Source organism: Oenanthe melanoleuca, chromosome Z (genome assembly GCF_029582105.1).
Source record: "Oenanthe melanoleuca isolate GR-GAL-2019-014 chromosome Z, OMel1.0, whole genome shotgun sequence".
Taxonomy (NCBI): Eukaryota; Metazoa; Chordata; class Aves; order Passeriformes; family Muscicapidae; genus Oenanthe; species Oenanthe melanoleuca.
Window position 1 is genome coordinate 27827424 of NC_079362.1, and position 25714 is coordinate 27853137.

The 25714-nt window shown below is 39.2% G+C and overlaps 1 protein-coding gene across 2 annotated transcripts; it reads right to left on the bottom strand.

Moving 5' to 3' along the window:
• Positions 1 to 10589: 10589 nt before the first annotated feature.
• On the bottom strand, positions 10590 to 25230 carry C9orf72 (C9orf72-SMCR8 complex subunit). Of its 2 annotated transcripts, none has more exons than XM_056513879.1 (11): positions 25014 to 25230; positions 23115 to 23600; positions 20096 to 20155; positions 19099 to 19194; positions 18398 to 18462; positions 17521 to 17593; positions 15267 to 15383; positions 14390 to 14625; positions 13841 to 13898; positions 13255 to 13364; positions 10590 to 13172 (listed from the first exon to the last, which is right to left on the bottom strand). In XM_056513879.1, the coding sequence occupies exons 2-11, from the start codon at positions 23556 to 23558 to the stop codon at positions 12986 to 12988; spliced, it is 1446 nt and encodes a 481-aa protein (XP_056369854.1). In that variant the 5' UTR covers positions 23559 to 23600; positions 25014 to 25230; the 3' UTR covers positions 10590 to 12985. The 2 variants fall into 2 exon arrangements, with proteins under 2 accessions (XP_056369854.1, XP_056369855.1); XM_056513880.1 differs by lacking the exon at positions 25014 to 25230 and adding an exon at positions 23752 to 24955.
• Positions 25231 to 25714: the final 484 nt, after the last annotated feature.

The following is a 25714-nucleotide window of genomic DNA, read 5'->3' on the forward strand; positions in this document are numbered from 1 at the left end:
TAGATGACACAAAAAGGCAATTCTTTCTGTCATTGGAAGCTCTCAATGGTCTCTGAGCCAGACCTTATACTCTAGAAAAAAAAATTTGAAACCAAAGAGAAAAAACATCAGTCTGAAGCATCTCCTTGAGTTTAAATTCCCCACACATTTTTAATCACATATACTTGTATTGGGTTTTTAGTAAACTAATGCAAGATGTTTCTCTTCCCGTTATCATGGATTATAATCTCACAGTTTTAGATTCCAGTATGGGACCAGCAGTTTGGTTCCATCATAATTTTCAGATTTTTGGCATGGTTCCCTGAGCCTACCTGAACCTTCCACATTCAAGCAGATGTGTCTTTTTAATCCACCCAAACAATGCATTCAGCGAGGTCTTCTTGTCCATTGAAGATCTTGACACAGGCTAGCTCATGACAAAACATTATTTACAGGTATCTCCAAAGTAAAGAGACAAAAGAGATACCTGACCAACCCTGAAGATAATGCCAATTCACAAACAAGGATCAAGACTGTAAAACACCACCTCCAACTCCTACATGGAAGGAGAAACCAAAGGAAGAGCTGAATCCTTGTCTGCAAATATTGGAATTACTCTTGAACTACATCAGAGAATAATTTTTCCTTGTGTACTTTTCCAGGATTATGTAATTCTGGGGTGTTTCAGATTTTATAGTCACTAAATGACTTACATGAATTACTTGAAGTGGGAAATTATTCCATCAGGATTGCTCCACTCCAACTAGTTCTGTGATCATTGTTTCTGAATGGGGTCTAAGGGTATGGTAAACTGCATGCAAAAACATGCAAGTTTTCAGTATGCCTGAGATTAAAGAAGAGAGAAATTTTAGTTCTTCAGTTTGTTTCTTTAGAAAGTGAGACTACCATTTATATGGGATGCAGCACACTTTGTAAACAACAAATGACAAAAATGTAAAAAATGTCCTTGCAAGCTTTCAAATGAAAGAGTGAAATGCCTGTGAGAAGTTAATTCCATTACAATTTTCACATTTCAGCACTTACTATGATAGACAATGAAGGGCAAACAACATAATCTCAAATAAGGCAGAATTTTTGCAACCCAATCCCTCAAAAGAAACCAGAAATCCGTTCATTTCAGTTATTAATTGGGGTTTACCTTTTTTCTTCCTCTCATGATGTGGGTTGTTCTGTTTTTGTTTTTGTTTTGTTTTTGTTTTTTTTTTGCTTGCAGTTGTTTTATGAAAAACTGTTCAAATGATTTGCAGTTCTCATCTCACTCTAAGTACCTTACTGAAAACTAGTCATATGGCGTATTTCCAGGAAGGTAATTAGTAAAAGCCTTCCTTACTTTTCCTTTACTTTCTGCTACCACTTCTGCTGACACTTCCCCTTCCCTTCCTCCTGAAAACAATTAGCCTCAGAAAAGGGAGCAGAGAAGCTTGCCATCAGAAATATACATGTCACCTCCCATCAGGAAGATTCCAGAGTTATGGAGTGAGCAATTTTGCTGCACAGCTGGTAAGGAAAGTTCTATGTATAACAGAGAGGCTGAACTGCAAGACAGAGCAGGGAAAGACTTAGGCTGCAGGCTGGGTTTTTTTGCCTTCCCTAACTGACTAAAGATCAGCATTGTGGAAATGCCACTGTGATTAGTAGCTGGTTTGGGGTATCCAAATGAGCAATCCTGTCAGAAGCTGATCATGAATGCCTGCATCACCAAGGCTGTGAGATATTGCAGACACACATTACACAGCAAAGCCTTCTCTTACTGACAAGCCATAACTTGGTGAAAATTGACTTTGGGACATGTCTCTGCTTGGGGCAAAACCTAGCTGTTTCATTAAGTTAAATTTTCTACTTTCATGATTTTTTCTGTCACCCTTTAACCCAGAAGAGTTATCATACAGTCCCCCCAAAAATTAAAAGCAAATATAATGTCTCCTTCAGAGAAACTGCTTAATAAAGCAAACCAGTATTGAAACATATCAGATCTTGAATAATTCCTTTGGACCATTTCTATCTGGTTTCAAGTTGCTTACCACAATCACTTAGTACTGATTAATGAGGTACAAACTTCATCACCTTTTATCTGTGCAGCTGCCTATGAATAAAGTCATTTGTACTCAACAGAGCAGTCTTTTAAGAAGGGAAGTAAAGTTAAAAACCCAGAGCATTAAAAAGCTGTCTAAACCTCACACTATCCAGACAACTGTACAGTCATTGGAGCTGTTTTGTCCAGGTATGTTCAGCAGATGAAGCTAAAGCCCTTAGATGCTGCTACAATATAAGCAACTTTAGCAAACAATAAACTAATATTTTTGCAATATTATCTACTTCCAGCTTGTGGTAGATGACATTTAGCTTTCTCCTGCCTCAAAAATCAGGGAAACACATAGATCTTGACCTTGGTTTTCTTCTTTTCCCTCACCTACATTCTCCCCCTGCTCAGAGTCAAGCAAAGTTCAAACATAAAATACTAAAACTTTCCTGGTTCTGAAGTCTGTCCTAAGTCAGCAAAATATGCATGGCTTAACATAGTCTCAAACACTCTAAGAACCAGATGGGTCTTGCTCTCGTTGGAAAAGTAACAATGCTGTTTAAAATAATGGCTTTATTTTTCTCCCGCCGTTGGCAAGATCTGACATGCAGAATAGTCAGCATTCAGCAATTTCTGCCCACAAGCAAGTGTGAGATGGCTCCAAGATGCCTTGCTTCTCTGTACTGCAGGATTTTTTTAATAAGAAGCCAAACTCCTAATAATTGGAGATGCTGCAACACAAAAAGCCCTGGGAAAGGAACCTTGTGAAAAGTAGAAGGGAATTAAGTTGGAAACACTATGGCAATGAACATAGTAACAATTTTCTTTCTCTATACTCTTTCAAACAAACGGTGAAAAACTTAAAACTTACTAAGTTTTTCCACAACCTCATGCCCATAGCTGATGTCAATAGATGCATCTCGGTCGATTTCAACTCCCTCTGGAAGAGGTCACATGTCCTCGCAGGCATTTCAATGTATTATAATAGTTTTAAAAATTCACCTTATAATAAAGTATGTACTGAAATATTTACTGAGGCATGTTCCTGCTTGCCTTTTCTGATGCATGCTGCTTTCTCAACTTTGCCTACATTTAGTGATTAGTTGAAAGAGACGAGAAAGAAGGAAGGAGTTGGATAAATGCATTTCAGAAGTCTTCTACAAGAAGAAAGAATAGTACTGTAATCCAGACCAGATGTGGTAAAAAAAATAAAAGCACATAAATATGGTCATTCAAATATCTATTTCGTTTCCATCATTCAGGTTTCTTTTAGTGCTGAACATTCAAATGCATTTGTGATAAAACCAGACCATTTTTTTAACTGAGAAACTGATCTTGATGCAGATTAATTTCTGTCCCATGCCATGCTACCTTCGAAGATAAAGACCCACAGGTAATACTTTTCTCCTCTTATTTTAGAACTTTCTGGATAATTAACTCTTTAGCTTCCCTTCTTTTCACATTTTCTCCTTTCTGTTATCCTTCTTCCATCTAGTTTCATTTAAACACTCCTACCCATTATTTGTGATCAGCAGCTTGGTCAGAGAGTACATCTGTCGTAGTGTTTCAGTTCACACCAGGAATGCTCTCCTAAAATCACATGGTCATGATCTTTCTTCCCTGTGGTTTGCCTCAAATCGTGGTCTGCATAAAGTGGGTTGCATCCCATTAAACCAAACGGGAAGAGGTACTCCAGCCAGTGGGCAGTCAGGATATGGGGTGGAACTAAAGCTTGTCTGAAGCACTGTACTGCTGAAACATGCACACGGATCTCGGGTCCTCCGCACCAATTATTTGCTGTGAAACCATTCTCACAGCATTTCACAAGTGCTAACACGATATAGCAAAACAAAAGACATGGATTTGAGTGACCACACAGACACTGAGGCTCTGTCCTGTGAGTGCTTATGCTGCTTTCATCTCAGTGCTGTGCTGTCTACACAGCTTTTACAGCCTCCCTTTGCTCCCCCTGAGCACTGGGCTCCCCAGTACACATCTGATGGTCTCCTGCTGCTTTGCTCTTGCCAGCATCCTTTTGTTTCCCTTTCTCTCCTTTCAAGAAAGCTTGACTCAATTTCTCTGACCTCCATGGATGGGTTTTCTTCCTCCCCACTTGGGAAGAATTTCCCAAGAGCCTAACCATTGCAAGTCCTCCTCCTTCCACCCAAATCCTTTGTTTGCACTGGGGTAAATGACACCCTTTCAGCAAAGTCATAAGCACGCAGTTTGTTTTTTTTGCTGTGTCATTGGGCTGTTCTTCTCAGCTTCTTCCCCAAAATATTCTGTGAATTCTTTGCAAACAGAGAGCATTTGAAATCCTACTGTCTGCTCCTTGATTGTTTCAGTCACAGGCTCCACTGACTGCAGCAAAGCTGTTTCCAGCAGCTGCCTGCAGATAGACAGGAGGTCTCTGTGCACTGAGCAGGGCAGAGGATGGCTTTGTGTTCCCTGCTACCCAAGTTATCTAAAAGCCTTCTTTTCACAACCCAAAGAATTGATCTTTCATTGCATAGCAAAATAACACTGGTTTGTTTTGAAGGAAAATATAGCCTTGTTTGGGTTTAAAAGCAAAAATGTTTTCAATCTCTGCACAATCAGGCTCTTTGGAATTCAGACAAATGGTCGTAAGTGAAAAATACTTAATTCTTTCCTATTACAACTGCTTTAATTAATGTGGTGAGATTCTCTCTTTATAGTAAAAACCTCTCTCTCACTGAGCTGTAAAAGGCAGAATTTGAATAACATGGACTGGTGGGAGGTGACCGGAGTTCTCATCCTGCTTCTTTTCCTTGAGTAAACCACGTTTTGTCTAGGACTCAGAGCAGCAAACTGTTGTCTCTTGGATTCTCTCTTCATTCTCCTCCAAAATAACTTATCTCTTTTCCTCTCTGCCAAACTCCAGCATTTTTTTTCCTTTTTCTCATTTTTTTTAAGGTAATTTAATAGCCGTTCATAATGTCTGAAAATCAGAGCAGGCCTGGGAAGCTCAGCAGGAACACCTGCTCTGGGTCTCCCACAGAGGGCACCTGCAGCTTTCAGAAATGGGACTGAAACTGTTTCAAAACTGCTCCTCAGGTTTTCTCTGTGGTTGCAGCCTGTGGCTTCAGCATCACTCCAGTAGCTTTTAGCTATCTGAGTCCTGCCTCAAAAACTGCTGCAGTTTCCAAACATTAGCTTTTATTGAAGGGTTCTATTGATCCAAAACACACACTTTTTGGCATGTATCCCAATGAGAGGTTTCTGTAGTACATGACATTACTGAGCATGAGAAATTAACAAAACCAAGGAACAGTTTTGTATCCAGCTTGTGAATTTGCATTCCCAGAAAAAATTACCAGCAGAGAAAGTCACAAAAAACCACAATAAAACAAGTGGAACAGCCTCCACCAACATAACTCTCCACTCGAACACTATAATTTATGCATATACTCTCTTAGGAAAACTCTATAATTAAAAAAAATTAGATACACTAATGTGTGATGCCATAGATTTGGCTACCTTTTATTGGTAATAAGCACATTTACAAGCTGACACTTCTCTGGAACTAATTAAAGACATCACATTGCCACCACATCCATGAGAACAGTCAAACAGAGAGACATTTAATTTCCACATGTGACAGAGTGCTAGGTTTGCTCATAAATGGACAAAGAAATCTATTGATATATGGAAAGATGTGATTGAAAATTCAGTGATCAGTTTGAAAAGAGATGCTGAAAGTTAATGGAGTCTATTAGGTAAGAATGTTTTTTAAAGTTAATTTTTTTTTCTTAAATGCATTATCAGAAGGGCGACTGGAATATTTTATTTTATTTTTTGTACTCTCTTCACAGCTTACGCTTTATTTGTATATCATTTGTATCTTGCCTGAAATACAGATAGCTATAAATACAGTTCAGCCCAATGCTCAGTCATGCTGCAACTATCCTAAAAAACGTTCAGAAATACAGCTGTTTTTTTTGTGGAGAACTTTTGAGAAGGTGAAAGGATCTAAATTACAACTCACAATTTATAGAGCTACCATGGAACTATTAGCTGGCATCAAAGAGTAACTTTATTTGATGGAGTCACAAGAAGTCAAACATCCACGACTGCACTGCAAGCGAGACAGGCTGGCATCATGCAGCTCCCTGAGCCATAATCAAAACCGTGTTTTGTGAAGTGCTGCGCTGATACCTCATGCTCTTATGCCCTGTAAGGAACATTATTAATGACTATGTTTCCCTGTCCTGGCACTGAAAGCTCGGCTTCTTGCACTTCTGCAGCTTACAAACCTTTTGGCCTTGGAATACCAAAGGTCCCTTGGGAAATGTGGCACCACAGCAGCCAAGGTCCTATGGGAGACCTGTGACAGACCACGGCAGAAGTGTGAAAAACAAGTTGCTCTGCTTCTCTGGTATGTAAACTGTTGGTGTATATAGGGAGAACCTGCTCATGCTCAGTATGAATTAGCCAGGGGCATGGAGGGTAAAGTCAAGCAATTATGTCTAGGAATAAGTCCAACCAGGCTGAGGTGAACAATGGCAGGAGAGCTTTGAGTGAAAAGCCACTCACACTGAGCTTTACTGTTGGTAAAGTTACATATGTCCAATATGGCCAAAAAGCCACATATGCCTAGGGCTGCCTAATGTGACAGTATCAGAAATACCACATTTGTGTGTTGGTGTAGCAAAACTAGAACCAATGGCAAAAATAATCAGGTATGGGGCGCTGAGAGGAGCTCAGAGGATTCAGATGCAAAGGTAACAAAAATGTCAGCTTAATGTAAGAAAAAATGAGGAGTATGGAGTCAGACAGAGAAAAAAAAAGGAAGGTGAATCCCCTAGCAGCATTAATGCCTGCAGATAGTGATGCTGACCTGCATTCCCCCACCCACTGGAAAGCTAAAGGGACCCTCCTTGGACAACCCATCATCTGGATGGTGTTCATTAGATGTGGTGTGGGAGGAAATCACTTTGCACCTTTGTATCTCCATGCTAACAAAGATGTAATTTTATGGCAATTGCATGGTTTTAGGGTTCCCTGGACTTCAAACCTATAATTAACAGTGTCACAGTCAAGCCTAGTACCCTCTATTGTTATTGAATTACAATATCTGATTGCCTAGATCACTGAGAACTTTGCTGTCCTACACATTTCCTTGTAGCGTGATCATTATTCAAAAACATGTAATCATGTTTTAATCAGCTCTCAAGTCTCCAGCCTGAAGGAAAAGTGTCAGACTTTGGCAGTTAAGATGCTAAAAGCAGACTGAACCCAAAATGTTCTTAAGCCTGCCAGCACACAGCTCTCTGCCAAAAGCTGGTATGAAGTTAATTAGTCATTACTTATTATCCAGGTCCCTTGTGCTCTGTGTTTTTTCTGTGGCACTGCCTTTGGCTACTAAAAATCCCCCAAAAGCCAGAAGGTCACTCTTTCAGATGCAAGGTTATCAGAAACTATTTTCAAATACTGCTGTTGCAGAGGCAGAGAATGCACGGAAGTGACTGTTTCTCCACAGAGGCAGCTGGAGACAGACAGAAATCTCAGCAAGGACAAACTGCTTTGCATTTCTGTGGATGAATGTTGAAGGCCAAAACTGCAGTTACATCAGTCAGCTACATGACTGAACACTGGAAAAAATATTGAATTACTCTATGTATAGGGGGCAGTACTAAATTTCAATATTCCCTGACCTCTAATTTCTTACATTCCTTCTTCCACTGAAAACAAAAAGTCAGTCCATTAATCATATTTAATTGAAGCTGTAAGACACTCTCTTGTACTATAATGATACCATTATACCAATGAGGCCATTTTATAAATGGAAGAGACTGGCATTGAACTCAGTTTCATCCATTAGCTTTTGGCTGTTGTACATTTTCAAACATTTTGGCTTTTTGTTAGACACAGATTAGGGATGAAGCTTCAGATGTTTGCCTTTGAGAATCACACTTTTACTTTGAAATTCCACCAAAAATATCTTAATTAATTTTAATTACTCACCCTTGCTTAGATATGTACATTTCTCTATCTTAAGTCTTTGTTTCCTTGCTATAGAGAGACGTTTCTACAAAAAGTTCTGATTAACCCCCATGTTTCAATTAGAGGACATTCTGCCATTAATTTTAACATGTACACTGGACCCTATAGATAAATTATTTCTGATACCTATACTTTTATTTTTGGGATTTATGTACTAGCATACCTCCAGTTTTACTGGTGAACCTAGGGCCACCCCATTTTGGAATGAAGTTCTGGTCAGAACGGACCAGACAATTCTATGAAGGACATTGACAGGAGTTGGCCTGGTCCAAACAGGGGCTGGACCCTGACCCTCCAGAGGCCAGTGCCTACCAGTTTTCTCTGGCCTAAGGAACATTGGCTGCAGCCTGCCTGCCAGACCATAGCACTACAGGACACTTTGTGCTGGTGAGGACCTCAGAGGGTCTCCATTCCTATTCCTGCTCAGAGCAGGCTCAGCACTGCAGTCAGACCAGGCTCAGGATGTTATCTTGTGGAGCATGGAAACCCTCCGGGTAGAGAAACAGCACCACTTCCCAGAGCACATCTTCACTGCCCAGCTGTCCTCCTGGGCCGTAAGCTTTCCTTATTTCCAGCCCCTCTGGCTCTGCCTAGCCCACCAGGACCCATGGCCTTCTCTCCAGAGCTCCCCATGGTCTCACGGGCATATCTTCCAGAGCTCTGCCTGCCCAGAGCAGGGCTGCCCTTTTCTGCTGCCCCAAGGACATGGGGAACCCATCCTTTTCCCCCACCCACCCTAGTCCCTATGGACAGCTGCCCTGCCCTCGTGCATGTTGAACAGTGATCCCTGATTTGGCACCACCTGCAAACCTGAAGGCCTTGGTCACCTTCTCAGGTCATGGATAGAGACATTGCATAAGAGAAGCCCCAGGGGAGACCCTTTGGTGACACAGGGCACCAGCCTTCAGTCAGATATGACCCAGTGGCCATCACATCTGAGCCCAAACACCCAACCAAGTATATACTGCTCCTGGGGGCACACACGCCCACCCTAACACCAGCTTGGCTAGGGAGGCTGTGGGAGGGTGCTGGAAGCCTTGCTGAAATCAACCTGTTACATCGCGTTCTCCACATCCTCAAATTGTCATTTTATCACAAAATACAAGGAGGTGGATGAAGCATTATTCACTTTGTCAGTCTGTGCTGGTAACTCCCAATCACCTTCTCCTCCCTGTGGTAAGACACAAGGTCTAAGAGGACACATGCCATGATTTTGTTTGATACCTGGGTAAAACCAGTCAACCTGCATTTTCTCAGTGTTTTGGCTCTTTTCCAGTTGTCAAAGGCCTCCTCCATCTATGTGACAATAAAGATAGAAGACCTAATTACCAGTTGCCATTCTATCTTAAGTATTTTCTCTTTCCTCTGTTATTTTTCTTTTGAAAGCTGCCCAATGCTAATCAAACAATGCTAATCAAGCAATGCAGGGTACCTCTATTATTTTATTTAGAATTGAAGCCAGATTTACTTGATGTCCATTGTCAGGAATTCATCCTTTACTTCATACTTCTGAACTTTAATTGAAAGTCTTCCGTGTGAAACTTTTGGACACGCGTATGAACAGCATGGCTTTGAGAAGTGAGATAATTACTTCCTATGACTGAAATATCATATGAACAACCTTGCAAGTAAGGACATGCTGCCCTGGAGCTTCCTTAGTGTTGTGCCCAAGTAGGAAGTGTAACAGGAGCTCCACATCAGGACACAGGTAAACAGACAACCACGTTCTACTCTTGTGCAAAAGCCTACTCTGCATACTAATGAGAACAGTCTGTGCCTCCTCCCTGCTGAAGACGACAAAATACGTGCTTTGTATGCTCCGATTAGACAACAGGGCGAGCACCATACCTGTTTGTCCTGATGCTCTGGATCGCATTCCTTTGTGCTCAGAGGTCTGACAATAGGAAGAGAAAGCTTTCTAACATCTTTTGTCAGTACAGAACTGAGTGCAGAGGTCCTGGCATTCCACATTAGTGTTACAAACTGCTGTTTAGAGATAAGAACATCACCAAAATGCCTATTCTGCTCTAGAATAAAACTGATATTGCAACATACTGGTATATAGACAGGGAATATTGTCTGTGGTTCTAACAAGTAAGACATTCCAGTGGATGCTACTAAAGTGCTACCTTTTTAGGTGTGCAAAGACCAGGAATAATGTGCTACTAAAAATCCTTGAAAACACTGCATCCTTTTCAAATCTAGCTGAAAGAAATAAATTTGCCATTTTCTTTTAAATATAAGGAAATAAAGTCCCGAAGAATGGTATTCAGTGATTCCTAGGTAAAACATTCCTTACCTCTCAACTATGGGATTAAAGCTTTTTAAAATTCATAACTGAGTATATCAGAGGCATAGCAAGTCCCACTGGTCTCAGCTTGAAATCCTTAACAGAAAAGAAGGGACTTTCATCAGTGACAGCAGCATCCAAGCATAACTTAATTTAATAAGAAGGAAGCAAGGTTTCTTCTTTAATTCAAAGCATAAAAGATAATGATGCTTTTAGATACAGAGAAGAAATTCTGTGAAAAAAAATCAGCAACAATTAAAGTCCAAAAATTGTGCATGAATTTTATTATGTTGTTTCCTGAGCTAGATTTACAACACAACATGCAGATGCATTTAACAATGTACTTCAATATACATTCTGCATTTGTGACAGCTGTGCAACAAAAGTAGCAATTTAATTTCCAGTTTTTAGTAACTTCAAAAAGTAACAGAATCTTAAGTAAACAAAAGCTTCACTGTTAGTAGTGTCAGTGTTGAGTTTCCAATGCTTATCAAGCTGAAAGGATTGATTTCAGCAGCAGATTAAAAGCTCTTCTATTTTGACACAACTTCTACATTAGAAGTTCTGGCAGTGTTTATTACATTTCTTTCATTATTTAGACATGACAGTAACAACTTAGGCACATTCATGCTCTAATGTCTTGACTTGAAAACAGAGAAGGGAACAGTAGAGGTAGAATGACAAACAGAATCACAGCACAAGTAACTTATGTAATTCTGACACTTCCTTTGATAAATCACTAAGCTTTACTGCAAGACTTCTATATGCACCTACAGCAAAACGATGGCTGCACAAAATGTCAGTTTTTTTGCAACCAGGTAACACTGATGGTGCAAACTCACAAAAATGGTGTGCAGATGGGGCTCAACTTCACATCTTTTAGAGGCTCAAAACATTTGACTGAGAATCTCTGTCTTCCGGGAAACGAATTTTGGGCATCTAAATAAAGGACAGTATTTCTTTTAAAAATCTGAGCATTAGACATTTCAGAAAAAGCGGTGACTCTAACTTCCAACTTTTCTGCCACATTGCATGAAAATAATAATAAAAAGCTATCTTAAAATCAGAAACCTATTTACAAAGGAGAGTTACAAACAAGGTAAGCAACAAAGTGACCATGGCTTCTCCAGTCAGTGCAGCTCTTTCACTTTTCCAATGAATATTAAGTTATGACTTTATGCTGAAACATGACACAAATAAATTCCTATACTTGCCCAAAAAGAGCAGAGATACAACAACATGCAGTATGGATATACCTCTGATTTCTGGGTAAAAACAAAAAGTCTGGATTCACCTGACACCACACTGCTCAACATGCTACAGAGAAAGAAAGGTTGAGACATACTAACAGAAAATGCGTTTTGATTTTCAAGCTAAGTTGAAGATATTCTAAGCTGAACTAAGAAGATAGGTAAGCTTAATGACTGGAGTTAACTTACTAAAATGCTAATCACATTAGTTCATAGTCATGCACATTTTTAAATTAAGGATTACTAAATATATTAATGGTGATGTAAATGAAGAAAAAAAATACTGTTTTATCTTTTAGCTTGGCTATCACCTTGATGTTCTTTGAAAGGATCTAATATTTTAATCTGAATATTTTGTCAAGCATTGAAAACTATCTGCCTAGGAAGTAGTGGAATCACTGTCCATGGAAGAGTTAAAAAATGTGCAGATGTGGCACTTAGGAACAAGATTTACTGGTGAACCTGGCAGTTCTGGGTTAATGGCTGGATTCAATGATCTTGAAGGTCTTTTCCATTCTAAATTATTCTATGAGTCTCATTGAAACTGACAGTGCAAATACCAGTGGTAGTTTACACACAGAAAGACTGACAATTGCTGTGGAATGACATGAGTACTCTGTTTTATATTTTGAAAGACCTCAGTTAGCTGATCACTGACCAATCCATACAGGACAGGCCAGAAATATAAGATAAGAATATCCTGCTTGGCACTTACATGCACAAAGATGCTTGAGTAATACTTAATTCCCATGTGCAATGTGCTGCTATTTATGCTGCAAATAACCAATGGTCTGCACACAGAAATAACACTTTGTAGTATATTAAAAATTCCAGCTATGATTAAATGCTCTAAAGGAAGGACATTAGTGTTAAAAGAAGCAGATAAGTAAAAGCCATATTTAAGATTTGCACCACATACATAAGAACAACAGTTTTAAAAACTCTGAAACCCTTGGAAGGCGTCTTTTCTATAACCTCCATGGTTAGAGAGGACATATGCACTATTTTCTGCAGAAACACTGAAAATACTGACACACCAGAACAGGGAAAATCTGACACACACCGGAAAGCAGTCTCTGGGCAATAAAAATTAAAAATACTTCCTTTTATCATACACCAAAACATATTCACATTTATCCACTAAGCCAATATGGCCAAGGACCTTCTGGTAACATTTACAATTAAAAAAAATACACACAGAAGAGACCGATTAATTAAAATCATGCTTATCTAGCTAAGCTGAAATTCCCTCTTAAAAGACCCCCACTGCTTGAGACACACCTCAATGTTACTGTATTCCTGATGTTTCACCCTCAGCCTTCAATGCTTGTCACCAGTGTGGGGGTCACACTGACAGATTTTGTGCTCTGCAGGACTGCAATATCGGATGCAGGGAAGACTTTAAAATGTCATGAGCATGTCACGTTCTTGTACACTAGTGTAGAACGGCCTCCCAAAGATAAAGGAGTGTAGACCTGGTTTAATCTTCTCTGCCAAAGCCATTATTATGTTAAGATCGCCCTCTGCTGTCAAGTCAAGATCTATCTTTAAGCTACGAAGAGACTTAAAAGGCTTTTTGCCTTTTTGCCTGCAAAGAAATAAAAACATGTGTTGAAAAAAAGAACAAAAGAAGCTTCTCTAAATTTGCTTTCCATTATCTGTTCACTTACGTGTCATCCTCTATGTACTTTATTAAAGTTAAGGCTTTTCTGTGAAGGACAAGCAGGAATTGTGCAAGGAAAGTACTCCTTAGAGACAAGCCAGGCTTCAGGTGAAAGATCTGTTAAAAATTAAGAATATTAGGTAGACATGGAAATTCAAGAATCATTTCAGGAATTTTGAAAATAAAGAAACATTGCATACACACATAACATACCCTTAATTATACCAAAGCAGGCAAATAACAGCAGATTTGTATATGGTCAGCATGCTTTCTATGTTTTCTATCTGCTCAGATACAATAAATGAAGCTGTATTACAATTCTGTTTGGATAACTATCTGACATTATTCCCAGTCAGGCAGTTTTTTTCAATACTGTAGTGGTAGACACTGTTGCACAGTAATTATTCTTCACACTTAAGCAGGAATTTCAGTTTTATATCAATATTTTTCCTTCTACTTATGTAGAGAAGAATCATAACATATGAAGAAAAGCTACCAAACCATTAAATGATGTATTTTTATTAAATTATCTGCTACTAGGGGTTGAAGTACTGGTGTATTTCTTTTTTTTTCCTGAAAAAAGCAAAAATTACCTGATCCAGGAAGGCTTTTACTAATGTATCTCTATGCACAATATCTTGAAAGACATTTCTATAGAAAAGAAAACAAACATGTGATTTAAAGCCAGTAAGGGAAATTAATCTAGGAGTTGAGCACAGCAGTAGCATTACTTTTGATAGTTTGGCTGAAATGAAAAGTGATTTTAAAATTGTAGTGAATTGTAATTCTGGTATTTTTAAAGATAATACAGAATTTTAAAGTACTCAGATGAAATTAACTAAAACTACGAAAGCCAGTGGGGTCTGTCAAATATACTTAGCTCTATTATACTCCTAATTAAAACAGGCAATAAAATTAACATGACATGGTCAGAATTATCACTGAAAATTAATTTCAATAATACCAGATATAACCAAACTGCTGAAGAACTTGGCAAATTCTCTCAAAACAAGAGCAACTAGCAGAACAGAAGTTTTTTTTGTTTTTAAGAAGCTCCATGTATTTTATTCACAAGTAGGCTCTGTACTTTACACTCTTATCCCAAATCAAGTAACCTTGTGAGATGTGAGAAGAATACATACAAATCAGGTGTGAAACTCTCATCTGTGTGGATAATATGATCTTGAGACATTTCTTCATCTGAATTAGCTCTCCAAAATGCTGTCAGCTCAGATCTCATGTATCGTCGCTGGTTATAGATGTGTTCGTGACAAGGGGGCATCTGCTTCACTGTATTGACATCCACATCTATATGTGTAGTAGGGTATGGGGCGTACATTACTTGGCGGAAGGGCAACACAAAACTTCCTGTTGCATCCTGTTTTAGTGGGGAAAAAAAAGCTATTTTAGTTAAAAACACAAAGTTGTACTGGGACAAAACATTAAAACACCCTGCCTTCACTTTACAACACATTTGTTTATATGTATTTTGTTTGGGACAACTGGCGGTTGTATTGCAGTGATTAGTCCTTGATACTGGATGATTTCCTCAATAAACAGGTGAAAACAGGTACTGAGGTGACCTGTGTATTAAAATACTGCATCTCCTGGTTTGTGAGGCCATTAGCATTACAGTATTATAGGTATCTGGTAAGTTCGTGAGGCATTATTTTTCTATTCATCTTCACACACTGCAACAGACTGTTTAAAATACTTGGAAACTCCAGGCCTGATGCGACTTTCTCGATTTTGTTAAAATACAAAAACTTTAATGCCTTTTGGAATTCTAGCTCCAGGGAGACAAAAGTGCATTACTATAGTACCTCAAAGTACAGGAACAATCCTGAAGAAAAAGATGTGTCACAGAAAAGACAGTGCCAGAAAAGATGACATCAAGGGAAGATGACATTTTTTTTTTTAATGTGAATGTGTGTATGTCTGTGCATATCACATACAAAAACATACACTGAAGAGTGTTCTTAAACTACAGAAAAGCAGAACTTTCCTAAGCATACTTACTTTGAGTAAGCCTTGAACAAAAAGTCCTGACTCATACTTGAAAGAGGATTCACTTCTACAGAGTCTGGAACACTTCCGCTCAGACGGTGTGAGAAACAGGCACAATGTCCTCACAATCTGCATTAAAAAGAACAGTTTTGAAAAACTGAAAATGTAAGGAAGTCTGACTAGACTGTATTAGGCATTTCAAATTATGAACAAAACAGTTCACCGCCCTTATTAGAAAAGCCAAAACTTTATAAAATGCCACAAAACAGTGACATGCTTACTTTTAGTTATTTTTTAATTATAACTTCTTGTCAACTTCTTGTAAAATGATGAAACATATTTGAAACCAAGTTTTTTTCTTATCCAATTACGTAGAACAAATCACTTTTGTCTTTCACATCTTTCTTTTAATAAGCATGAATTACTATGATTACTTTACTAGCCTTTTAGGCCTCTTATTTTATTTATTCCATATTGAAATATTAGTTATTGTCTAAAATCAGGAGTCAATTTTGTAAGTAAGCATCCATGCTTATTTCCTCAGTAATTTCTTTAAATTCTCTACTGTAATGAACACAGGTACTTCATCATCCATCTTCAAACTTCTGGGCAGAAATAATTACCAGTAATCACTCTGAATATATATATATATATATATATATATATACTCCATTCTGCTCATCTTTCAGCCTTAACCTGTGATGTCCTATCTGTGTCTGTAAGATATTTGAAAAGGCTCTGTCCTTGCACAATGTGTTCCTGCAGTACCTAAAACAATCACAACATAATTTCTGACTGATGCTTTTTGTCACAATATGCCAGAAGTGGTTTTTTTCACTTTGAGGCAAGCTGAAGTATTCTATTAAGAAAGCAGTTACTTCAGAAGAGTTGTACCGTGACACAAGGAGCATGCTGCTGATAAGAATGTGTGCAGAATTAATTTATGAAATTTACCCTAGCTGGATCTTGAGGCTCACATTCTATTACACTGTTTTTTCCTATACTGTCTAGCTCTATTATTTTACATAGTCATAACCATTTAAATGCTGTCTGATTAAATCCTTTTTACTAACTATTTAATGATCCATAAGTTTTTTTATAACTACTTAAGCTTCCAACATTTCCTCTTGTATTATATATAGCATAAGTGTGTACATATATAGCATTTCTCTTAAATATACAACATATCCAATAACTTAATTGTGTGTAAATCCTGTATCTCTGAAACAATACATATTAACTATGGTTAGCAGTGATTTCAGCTAAGATCTGAGAATTCTCTTTTCTCTAGTTTGCCTGCTGCTTGTGGGCATTCACATTTACTGTTGATTTAATCAGAGGTCCTTTATAACTGCTGGTAATACACATGAAACAATGCATTCTCTCTGTCCCTATTTTTATAAAGCGTAACAAACTGTTTATTTCAAAACACATGTTTACTAAAGGTATCTTTACATTTAAAAAAACCCCACCTTTTATATTTCATTAAGATAAGAAGCCCTCTACGCTTCTACCCATGACGCTACAAGGGTCATGAAAGAATTAGAAAACATGTCTTAAGAGGAATGGCTAATTTAGTCTTGAGAATAGGCAGCTCAGGTGACCTCATCACTCTCTACAATTCCCTGAAAGGATGGTGCAGTGAGGTGAAAACTGATCTTTCCTGCTGTGCCTGCAGTGAGAGGACAAGAGAAAATGGTCTCAAAATGAGACAGGGGAGATTGACATTAATTATGATTTAAAAAATTTTCGCTGTCAGGCACTGTAATACATTGCCCAGGGAGGTGGTGGAATCCCCATATATGGAGGTGTTTAAGAGGCATCTGGATCTTGTGCTAAATGATGTGGTTGAGTGGTTTAGGGGTTATAGTGTCAGTGTCAAGGTGGATGGTTGGACTGGATGACCTTAAAGATCTCTTCCAACTTTGATCATTCTGTGATTCTATGACATAGCTGAAATGGGAAAGTCAGTCAGGTCTCTTCGACTTGTGTTTAGCTAAATAACCTAATTTTAAAAGCTCAGACTCATTTACTTCTCATTTATATACTGTATCAGTTAAATACAATGGTTTTCTTATAGTTGTCAGAATACAACTGAAAGGCAGTTTTCTGGCAAAACTATCTTCTGCTAGACCAGTCAGCTGAAGACAGCCAGACAGCAGTATTCCTTCTTTTTCAGCCTCAAGTATGTTTATAGCTTAACTTTGTTCCAAGTAACACTCCTAATAATCACCATTTAAGTTCAGTTTATGAGAAAGAATGTTACCTTATTAACTTTTTCTGCACTGCTTCCTACGACTACAGAACAACCACAGGTCTGCAGGTGTGAACTAATTGCACTGCAAGTAAAAACAGACATTGGTTAATATATTTACTTAGATTTTTCAAGTTAAACAATTATCACCTTCACAAGAAGAATAAAGTGCTTCAAGTATAATTATATCCTACACACCCATAACCATAGGACTTTAAACAGCAGCGTAGCTTACTGCTGAAACCCAAAAATTCAACAGTTTCTTCAGTATTGGAAGCACATGTGATGGTGTATAAATAGATGTCACCAAGCACTGCATACATGAATGCAGTTATGCAGGAGATACAATGAAAGGTAACAGAACAGCAGTTAAAACCTATGAAATACACTATCCCACAGGAACAGACCAAGCTGCTCTCAAGTTCAACTACTTCCACTTAAAAATTAAAAACAGGAAAAAGTGAAATACACAACTCAACACTAAGCATGCTACATGCCATACCATTAATGACTCTTTAGAGTTTATGCACAGCCCAGTTTTTTTGCTATTTCAAAAACTTCAGACTTTAACTTAGAGTCTTATAAAATTAAATGTACGTAATCAAAGAAAAAATTGATAGAAATTCTATTATCAAACAAATGATCCTGTGACAACAGAGTCTACAGAGATGCAGCTATTAGCTCAGAACCATTCTTCTAAAATGACAGAAATTTTTACAACATTTTATTGACAAAAATCTCAAAAAGCCAAATACATGTCATTGTTCCCCCTTCTATTAAGAAATCTATTCAAATCCATGTTCACATGCGCATGCAGATAGATACATTTAGATGTACACACAAGTTTAAATCATTTTACTACAGCATAAATCAAAAGTTAATTTCATACTTGAGGAGAAAGCCTTCATGGCAACTATCCCCAATGTCATCATCATTTAGCACTGTGTCACTTATCTGAAATGCAAGTAAATATAAACAAAAGTTAGACAAGAATCTGATCACCTTCCAATTAATTGATTTTCGCTTTGATTCATGGGAACTGTTTGGAAACTAAGTTAAGTTGTAAGGCTTCCCCAAGAAGCATAATCTTAAAAAGAATTGACTTCAGACAAAACACTTTAAAAATGAGAAAGTCACTCTATTATTAAATCTTCACCAGTCACGAGTCAGGTTCCTCCTAGTGTTTTGGTTTTCTTCTGTAAAAAATGTTCCAGAATACTTTAAATTAGTGCATGTCATACTACTTCTAATTCTTCCATGAGAACATTGTAACACGCTGAAACAGGTATCAACATCAAATCCATCAACCTGAATATTCCTTTTGGTTCACATCAAACTGCCTTTCCACTCATACAATGACATCACCCTATGCAGCCAATTTTGCTAAGTGATGAACATAAAAATATACTGCCAATCCTTTAACCACTTAGAAAAACTTGATGTAAAGCAACAAAAGTCTATAAGAATTTAGGAAAATAGGCATTTTCTCTGGCAAAGTGAGTACCAAAGTAAAGGACCAAAGCTATGTTTCACCGAGAGGGAGAAAGTCACTTTTTAAAAATTCAGAATACAAATAAAACAAGAACTTACATCTATTTCTTCTGGAACACTGTGTGATTTCATAGATGAAAGGAGTTCCATTACAGGAATGACTTCTCCTGTCAGCATTGGAATGATGCTCTGACCCTGCACAATAAATAAGATGCTTGAAGTAAAAGCACATTGGGCAGTATTAGAAATTACTACTAACATGAAATTGCAGTATTACATGCAAAACATCCTAACATTCTACTGCATGGAAAGGTAGAATAAGCAGAAATTTATGTATAGACTTCTTTAGCTTTGCTCAGCAATAATTATGAACTGGAAGCATATTTAGCTTCACAACATAATACCCAACATGTATTTCTGGGTCTCAGGCTAATTTTCAGCATCAATTTTGATTGGCCTAGACAACAAGTATTCAATGTGAGATTATTCGATAGCACTATGTAATGTGCAATCACATTAAGCATTTTACGTTCAAGGCTGATGTTTTAACAATGACTGGAAACCAAAACTAGGCATATTACTTATTAACATCCAAAAATCTTTCCTCACTTATCGAACACAAGAAAATGAAGCCACAATCTCACATGCATAGTTTCAAAAATCAAATTCTTTTCACAGTCTCACCCATTAAGTTTCCAAGCACACTTCAACATGACAGACACTGTATGTCTCTATAATTCTAAAAGGCGACCTAACCTAATGGAAAAACAACCTTGACAGGAGGCTGGCATGACTACAATGGAAACTGCTCCCTTTACAGAACTTCAGGTTAATGAGTTTCCTTTTCTGAAAGGTAATATTCTTCACAGATTTCAACTTTATCCCTAAAGTGATTAAATATATTTTCCTTCAAGTTGATCACAGTTTCCATCGTCCTGTCTTCAGAAACTTTGCCTACTGTGCACGTCACATTATTAGCCAGTCCAATGCATCCTCCTGGATTCCAAAAATAAGAAGCAATACCAACTTCTACAGTCACCTGATGCAGTCAAATGGTTTTGCAATGGTGTGCCATATGTCACCAGATGGCCCTTACCTGATCCTCCATTCTTTCTGTGCCCTCCAAGACAATCTTCTGGAAATGTTCTTGCCTCTCCTGAGCAAGAGAATCAGTTAAATATAAATGCTCTGGCATTTGTCCATGTCTGTATGCATGCATGCATACATACATATATTCATACATGTCACTCAGTACAGTTTCTTCCCTGCAGAGTCACACTTCTTAGATTCAAATTTTGATGTTCAAGTATTTTTCTTTCACAGACTTGATGTTAGGAGGATGTGATGTCATGCGACACAGATATTTGTTCCCTGCTCTGCCCCTCCACTGCACATCTCCCATGTGTGGGCAGGAAAAGAAGAGTTTGATGAAAATATCAAAACATTTTCTTCATTACAGATTACGAAAATGGCACATGATCAGATTATGGTGAAGAATTTCACTTTTATGTATGGATTTTTATTTTCAAATGTATACTGTATAGATTGACAATTCCTGATGCAACAAGAGAAAAGTAAGACCTCAGAATGAGAAAAAATATTTGACTGGGGAGGGTAGGAAACAAAAGATTTTTTTTTTTCCCCCCCCCATCTCTTGAGGCACTTACAAGTCTTCAAAACACTGTTTTATAACCAAGTACAGGAGACATGAAACCTCCAAGTACACAAAACACAATGTACTACAGGCTGAACAAAGCTCTGAAAACAGACTCGGCAGCAGCTGAATAGCAAAATGCATTTAAAATGAACTTACAATGGAATAAAGTTATTATTCACAAAAGGAATTTGGCATTAATTGCTGGAGCATCAATACAAGTTACAAAAAATAGCAGATGCTGGGAGAACTAATGATATCTTTTGCTAAATGCTGACAGGTTATTGCATTTTTATTGGTTACTCATTAGTTTCCTGTGACTGACCTACTCAGAGTTAATAAACTTCAAATGTGAAGAGTTTGCAAGAGGGTTTTTTGAGCAGATGAATAGGGAATAAGCTAGAGTAGTTTGCCCTTAAACAAAAACATTAAACAAAACTTTTCTAACCATTCAAAGGAAGCATCAATGAAAAACAATACTAGAACAAGGTAGATTCCTTCAGGGCACCTCCACCCTTCAGTCAGAGAAGGAAGATATCCTTGACAATCATCTAAAAAAACCTCAGTCTTCTTGAAGATAAGAACAAATGGTGTAAGCCACTTCTTTTCAGAAATAAGACTGTTCAAAATTATTAGACAAATATACAGAACATCAATTGGAGAAGGTGAAAGGGCTTTGTAATCCATATTGATGATTTGCTCAGAGCTACTTGTCTTTTTTTGCCAGTCAGAACACTGCTCCATGCTTCTCCTGATTCTGAAGTTCAGAAGGCTTCTTCTCATCTCAAGTCTAGCTTGAAACGTTGTCTGGCTCTACTCAGAACTACTGACAGCTAATATTCACAACTAATAGAACATTCAGAACAGATACACAGCATCTTTCAGATAGGACTTGATAATTTTTTTCTCTGCTGTCTGTAACCATAGCTGCTAAACTGAAATGCAAGCTACAGAATGAAACAGTTTTAATTCATTATCAGTGTTATGATTATTCTGCAACTCATGCCCAACTTTTAATCTATGCTTTCCAAGCAGTTTTCTCTCTCCTAAATAAGACTGAAGAGCTGTAGATATATGCAGGGATCTGTGCTCTCCATCAAAAAAAGAAAAAGGAAGATAATAAATGTCTGTTTCAGAATTCAGAATGTATCACTGTCTCAGCTAATTCAACTGACCCACCTGCTCAAAGAAATTTTTTTTTGTCATTCTTAATGCTGCTTGAAGGTTACTTCTACTGTGAAAAATACTGGTATGGAGCAGTACGTAAAAACTGAGAAAATGTGTTGTAAAAATGGATAATTCTTCTCTGAGCACTTACATTAGAAGTCAGTACACAGGACACTAAATGAAAAATGCAATGTAATCAGGAACATGAAACACCATTCACTAACATCAAAACCACTAACATCTAGCAGGGTTTTAGAAGATTAGATAAGGAATTAAATATTTGTGTTTCCACTATCTTGAGAAAGAGCTTTATGTACTATCATTCCTCTGAAAAGTAAACCCCTGAAAGTAAGAAAAGCCTGTGTTTCAGAAAGCAGTACTGTAATACAGCACTGCTGTAATACAGCAAAAAAGAAATACCACCACAAAAATAATATAATCTTGCTATTTCTGTAATTAATGCAGATAAGAGCACTCAAAGCTTGAAGCATGTTGACTACAGGTCTCAGAATCGAACATACCAGACAAAAGTGCATCACATATACATTACAGCTGATGTGCACTCTACTGCTCTACACCAGCATGGACCCCATGAAGACAACAAAAAAAATTAATATTTAACATTAGACTGTTACTTAGTTTCAAGAAAAATACATAAAAGATTTCACTTAATAAGGAAATATCCATGAGTTAGCCAAAGGCCACAGTTCCAATGCTTAAGAAAAATTTAGCATGTTTTCCTTTTTTAGTTTCAGGAGCAGAAACACTTTGACTAATGCAGATGTACTTTTGTAGATCTCCCTTTAGTTCTACACAATTTAAGTCCTGACAAACCATTTGTTAACATCCTATTTTTTAAAAACAAACCTGCAACAGCAATGAAAAGATTAATTGAATCAGTTCCCTTTACTGGACTTCAACAAGGAAAACAATTATTTGAAACACAGTAAATCTACAATTTTACCTAATTTAAATACAAAAATGAACACAATTAAAAGCAACAACTTATATGAAATTCAGAGAGATGAAGAACTGTACAGGAAACCTCTTTCAACTACACAGTCTTGTAGAGGCTGTATAATATCACCAGGATAATCCCATGGCTAAAAATCCCAGCTTTGAATTTGCTGACATAATAATTTTTGATAATTTTTAACCTTCAAAACTCTATAGAGAGCAGCCTTTTCTGCGTTTGTGTCTCTGGACTCCACATAACAGATATCACAACATCTCAATTTTTGCTTCTGCACAAGACAATCTAACAATTATTTTAAGTAATGAACAATAAACTTACCTTATGCATCCATATCCTTCCTTTCCTTATAATATGTGTTAATCTATCCACGCATACTCTGTGAAGTGGCAAGTAGAAACCAAGTTCACTTTGTGGAAGTATAATTGACAGTCCATACGTGCTTCTGTCTCCGTTCCAGTTTCCATCAAAGATTAATGACACAATGATTACCCTTTTTTCAGCCAAAACAAAGAACTTCACGTCTATTGCACCACTTTCTGCATTCCGAAGTATTTCTCCATTCAGGGTGTGGTTAGCAAGAAAAGTTATTTCACCGTCACTGAGAAGTACCTGTTCTGTCTTTGGAGCCCAGATATGCCGCACTCGGGGGCCAAGAATATTGTCCCAGTAAGCAAAAGTGGCAGCTAATAACGGTGATTCACCATTCAAAGAGATTTCTGTCTTAGCAACTGCAGGAGACGGTGGTGGACAAAGAGCTGACATGCCTGCTTCCTCTCTCTTGTCTAACCAAAATGCTTACATTACCTAAAAAAAAAACAGTTTTGTAGAAAAAAAAAAAAAAAGGTCAGCCACCATAACTATTTCCTCTTCTTTTTACATGGGCAGGTAGTGATAAGACATTTATTAAACCAAGACAGGAAATATTTAGATTAGATGTTAGGAAGAAGTTCTTTACCGTGACAGTGGTGATGCACTGGAACAAGTCGCCCAGAGAAGTGGATGCCCAGTCCCTAAAAATGTTCAAGGCCAGGCTGGATGGAGTACTGAACAACTTGATTTAGTGGGATGGCATGCCTGCCCAGAGCAGGGGGTCTTTAAGGTCCCTTCCAACTAAAGCCTTTCCACAATTCTTTTCTTTCCAAATGACACTTCCAATAGGCAACCTTCACCTGAGGTTTCATCACAGACTTCATTCAGGAAAGAGATTTGTATATATACATATGTATGTTTCATATAACAAAATGGCATGTTTTACAATCATTAGTCAGACCCCAAATGCCCTTTACTCATTAGAGAAGTATGCTGAACCTGCATAACATACAGCTTGTGTATGAAAACTGGCACGACAAATACATCCTTTACATCACACGTAGGGTGTCATGATACAAGACAAGTGCTTAGCACTTTACAGAATGTATTGACGGATAATTTCATATCTTGTGTGGACACAATTCCTGAACATTTTCCCTAGCAGTTTCCACCAACTCTATGGCTTCCCCATTCTGATGACGCTGCAGAAGATAACAGGAAGTTCCATCTTCCCTAAAAGTTACGCTAAAGTCACAGAAGAATATGAAATTTAAAAAAAATTGCAAACAAATTCAACCAAGGACAGAAAACTGTAACTGCTAGAACCCACTCATATTGAGGAAAACCTCTCACGAGCAGTTGGCAACTCTCCTTTCTGCACGCAATACTCCACATGACAGCAGTAGGGAATCCCACACGGGACCAACGGAGCAGGAACACGCCTCATTACCGCAGCCAGAGCTCTGTATCTGAACTCGTTTTTCCTTTTTTATTTATTGCCTCACAGCGGAAGTTTAAAACCTCTTTCGCTCCGGCTCCTTCTCAGGAGGCAGCCGGTGCCCCGCCCAAGCAGGGACGCCAAGGCCACCTGACTTGGCCATCTGACACCGTGACTTTACGATTTTTAGGGAAGACACGGCGCCAGCCACCCTCGCTGACTCCCTGAACCCAGAGGCTTGCCAGAGGCTCGCTTTCACCACCGCCTCTCCAAACGCACGGCCGCTGCCACCTCCGCTCCCGGCACGGATCAGGCCCGTGTCGCACCGTCCAGGTCTGGTCTGAACCTGTCGGGAATGCGGCGGAGGCAGCTGCGGAAGAGCCCCGCTCCTTCCCCGGCAAAGCGGAGGGACCGCTAACACCGCTGGGCACAAACACCCCCCCGCTGCCCCGGCCCCACGCCCGCCTCACCTCGGCTCCGGCCGCTGCCCCGCGCCTGCGCCGGCCCGCCCCTGCCGCACGGCGCGGGCTGCGCAGGCGCGGCACCGCCCCGGCCCGGGCGGCCGAGCCCGTGAGAGCGCCCAGGGAGGGACAGCCGGGCCCGTGTGACCGCCCAGGGAGGGACGGCCGGGCCCGTGTGACCGCCCGGGGAGGGACGGCCGGGCCCGTGTGACCGCCCGGGGAGGGACGGCCGGGCCCGTGAGACCGCCCGGGGAGGGACGGCCGGGCCCGTGTGACCGCCCGGGGAGGGACAGCCGGGCCTGTATGACCGCCCAGGGAGGGACGGCCGGGCCCGTGAGAGCGCCCAGGGAGGGACAGCCGGGCCTGTATGACCGCCCGGGGAGGGACAGCCGTGTCTGTGTGACCGCCCAGGGAGGGACAGCCGGGCCCGTGTGACCGCCCGGGGAGGGACAGCCGTGTCTGTGTGACCGCCCAGGGAGGGACGGCCGAGCCCGTGTGACCGCCCGGGAGGAGCAGCCGTGCCCGTGTGACCGCCCCAAGCCGAGCCATGGGCGGCCTTGCCGTGTATCCCTGGTCGGGGTAGTGGGTCGGATGTGGCAGGTCATTGGGAAGGAAACAAGCCCAACGCAGTGTAGTTTGGAGAGGTAGCCAAAAGACGAAACTGTATTGTGCCAGCAGTATCCGGCACGATTTATGGAGGGGCTTTTAGG

Coding starts and splice junctions, on each gene's coding strand:
- C9orf72 (XM_056513879.1), bottom strand. CDS start 23,558: ATGTCAGCTCTTTGTCCACCACCGTCTCCTGCAGTTGCTAAGACAGAA. Junction 20,156..23,114: donor GAAGGATATGGATGCATAAG/GTAAGTTTATTG, acceptor TCTCTTGCTCAG/GAGAGGCAAGAACATTTCCA. Junction 13,365..13,840: donor TAAAAGCCTTCCTGGATCAG/GTAATTTTTGCT, acceptor AATTTTTAACAG/ATCTTTCACCTGAAGCCTGG.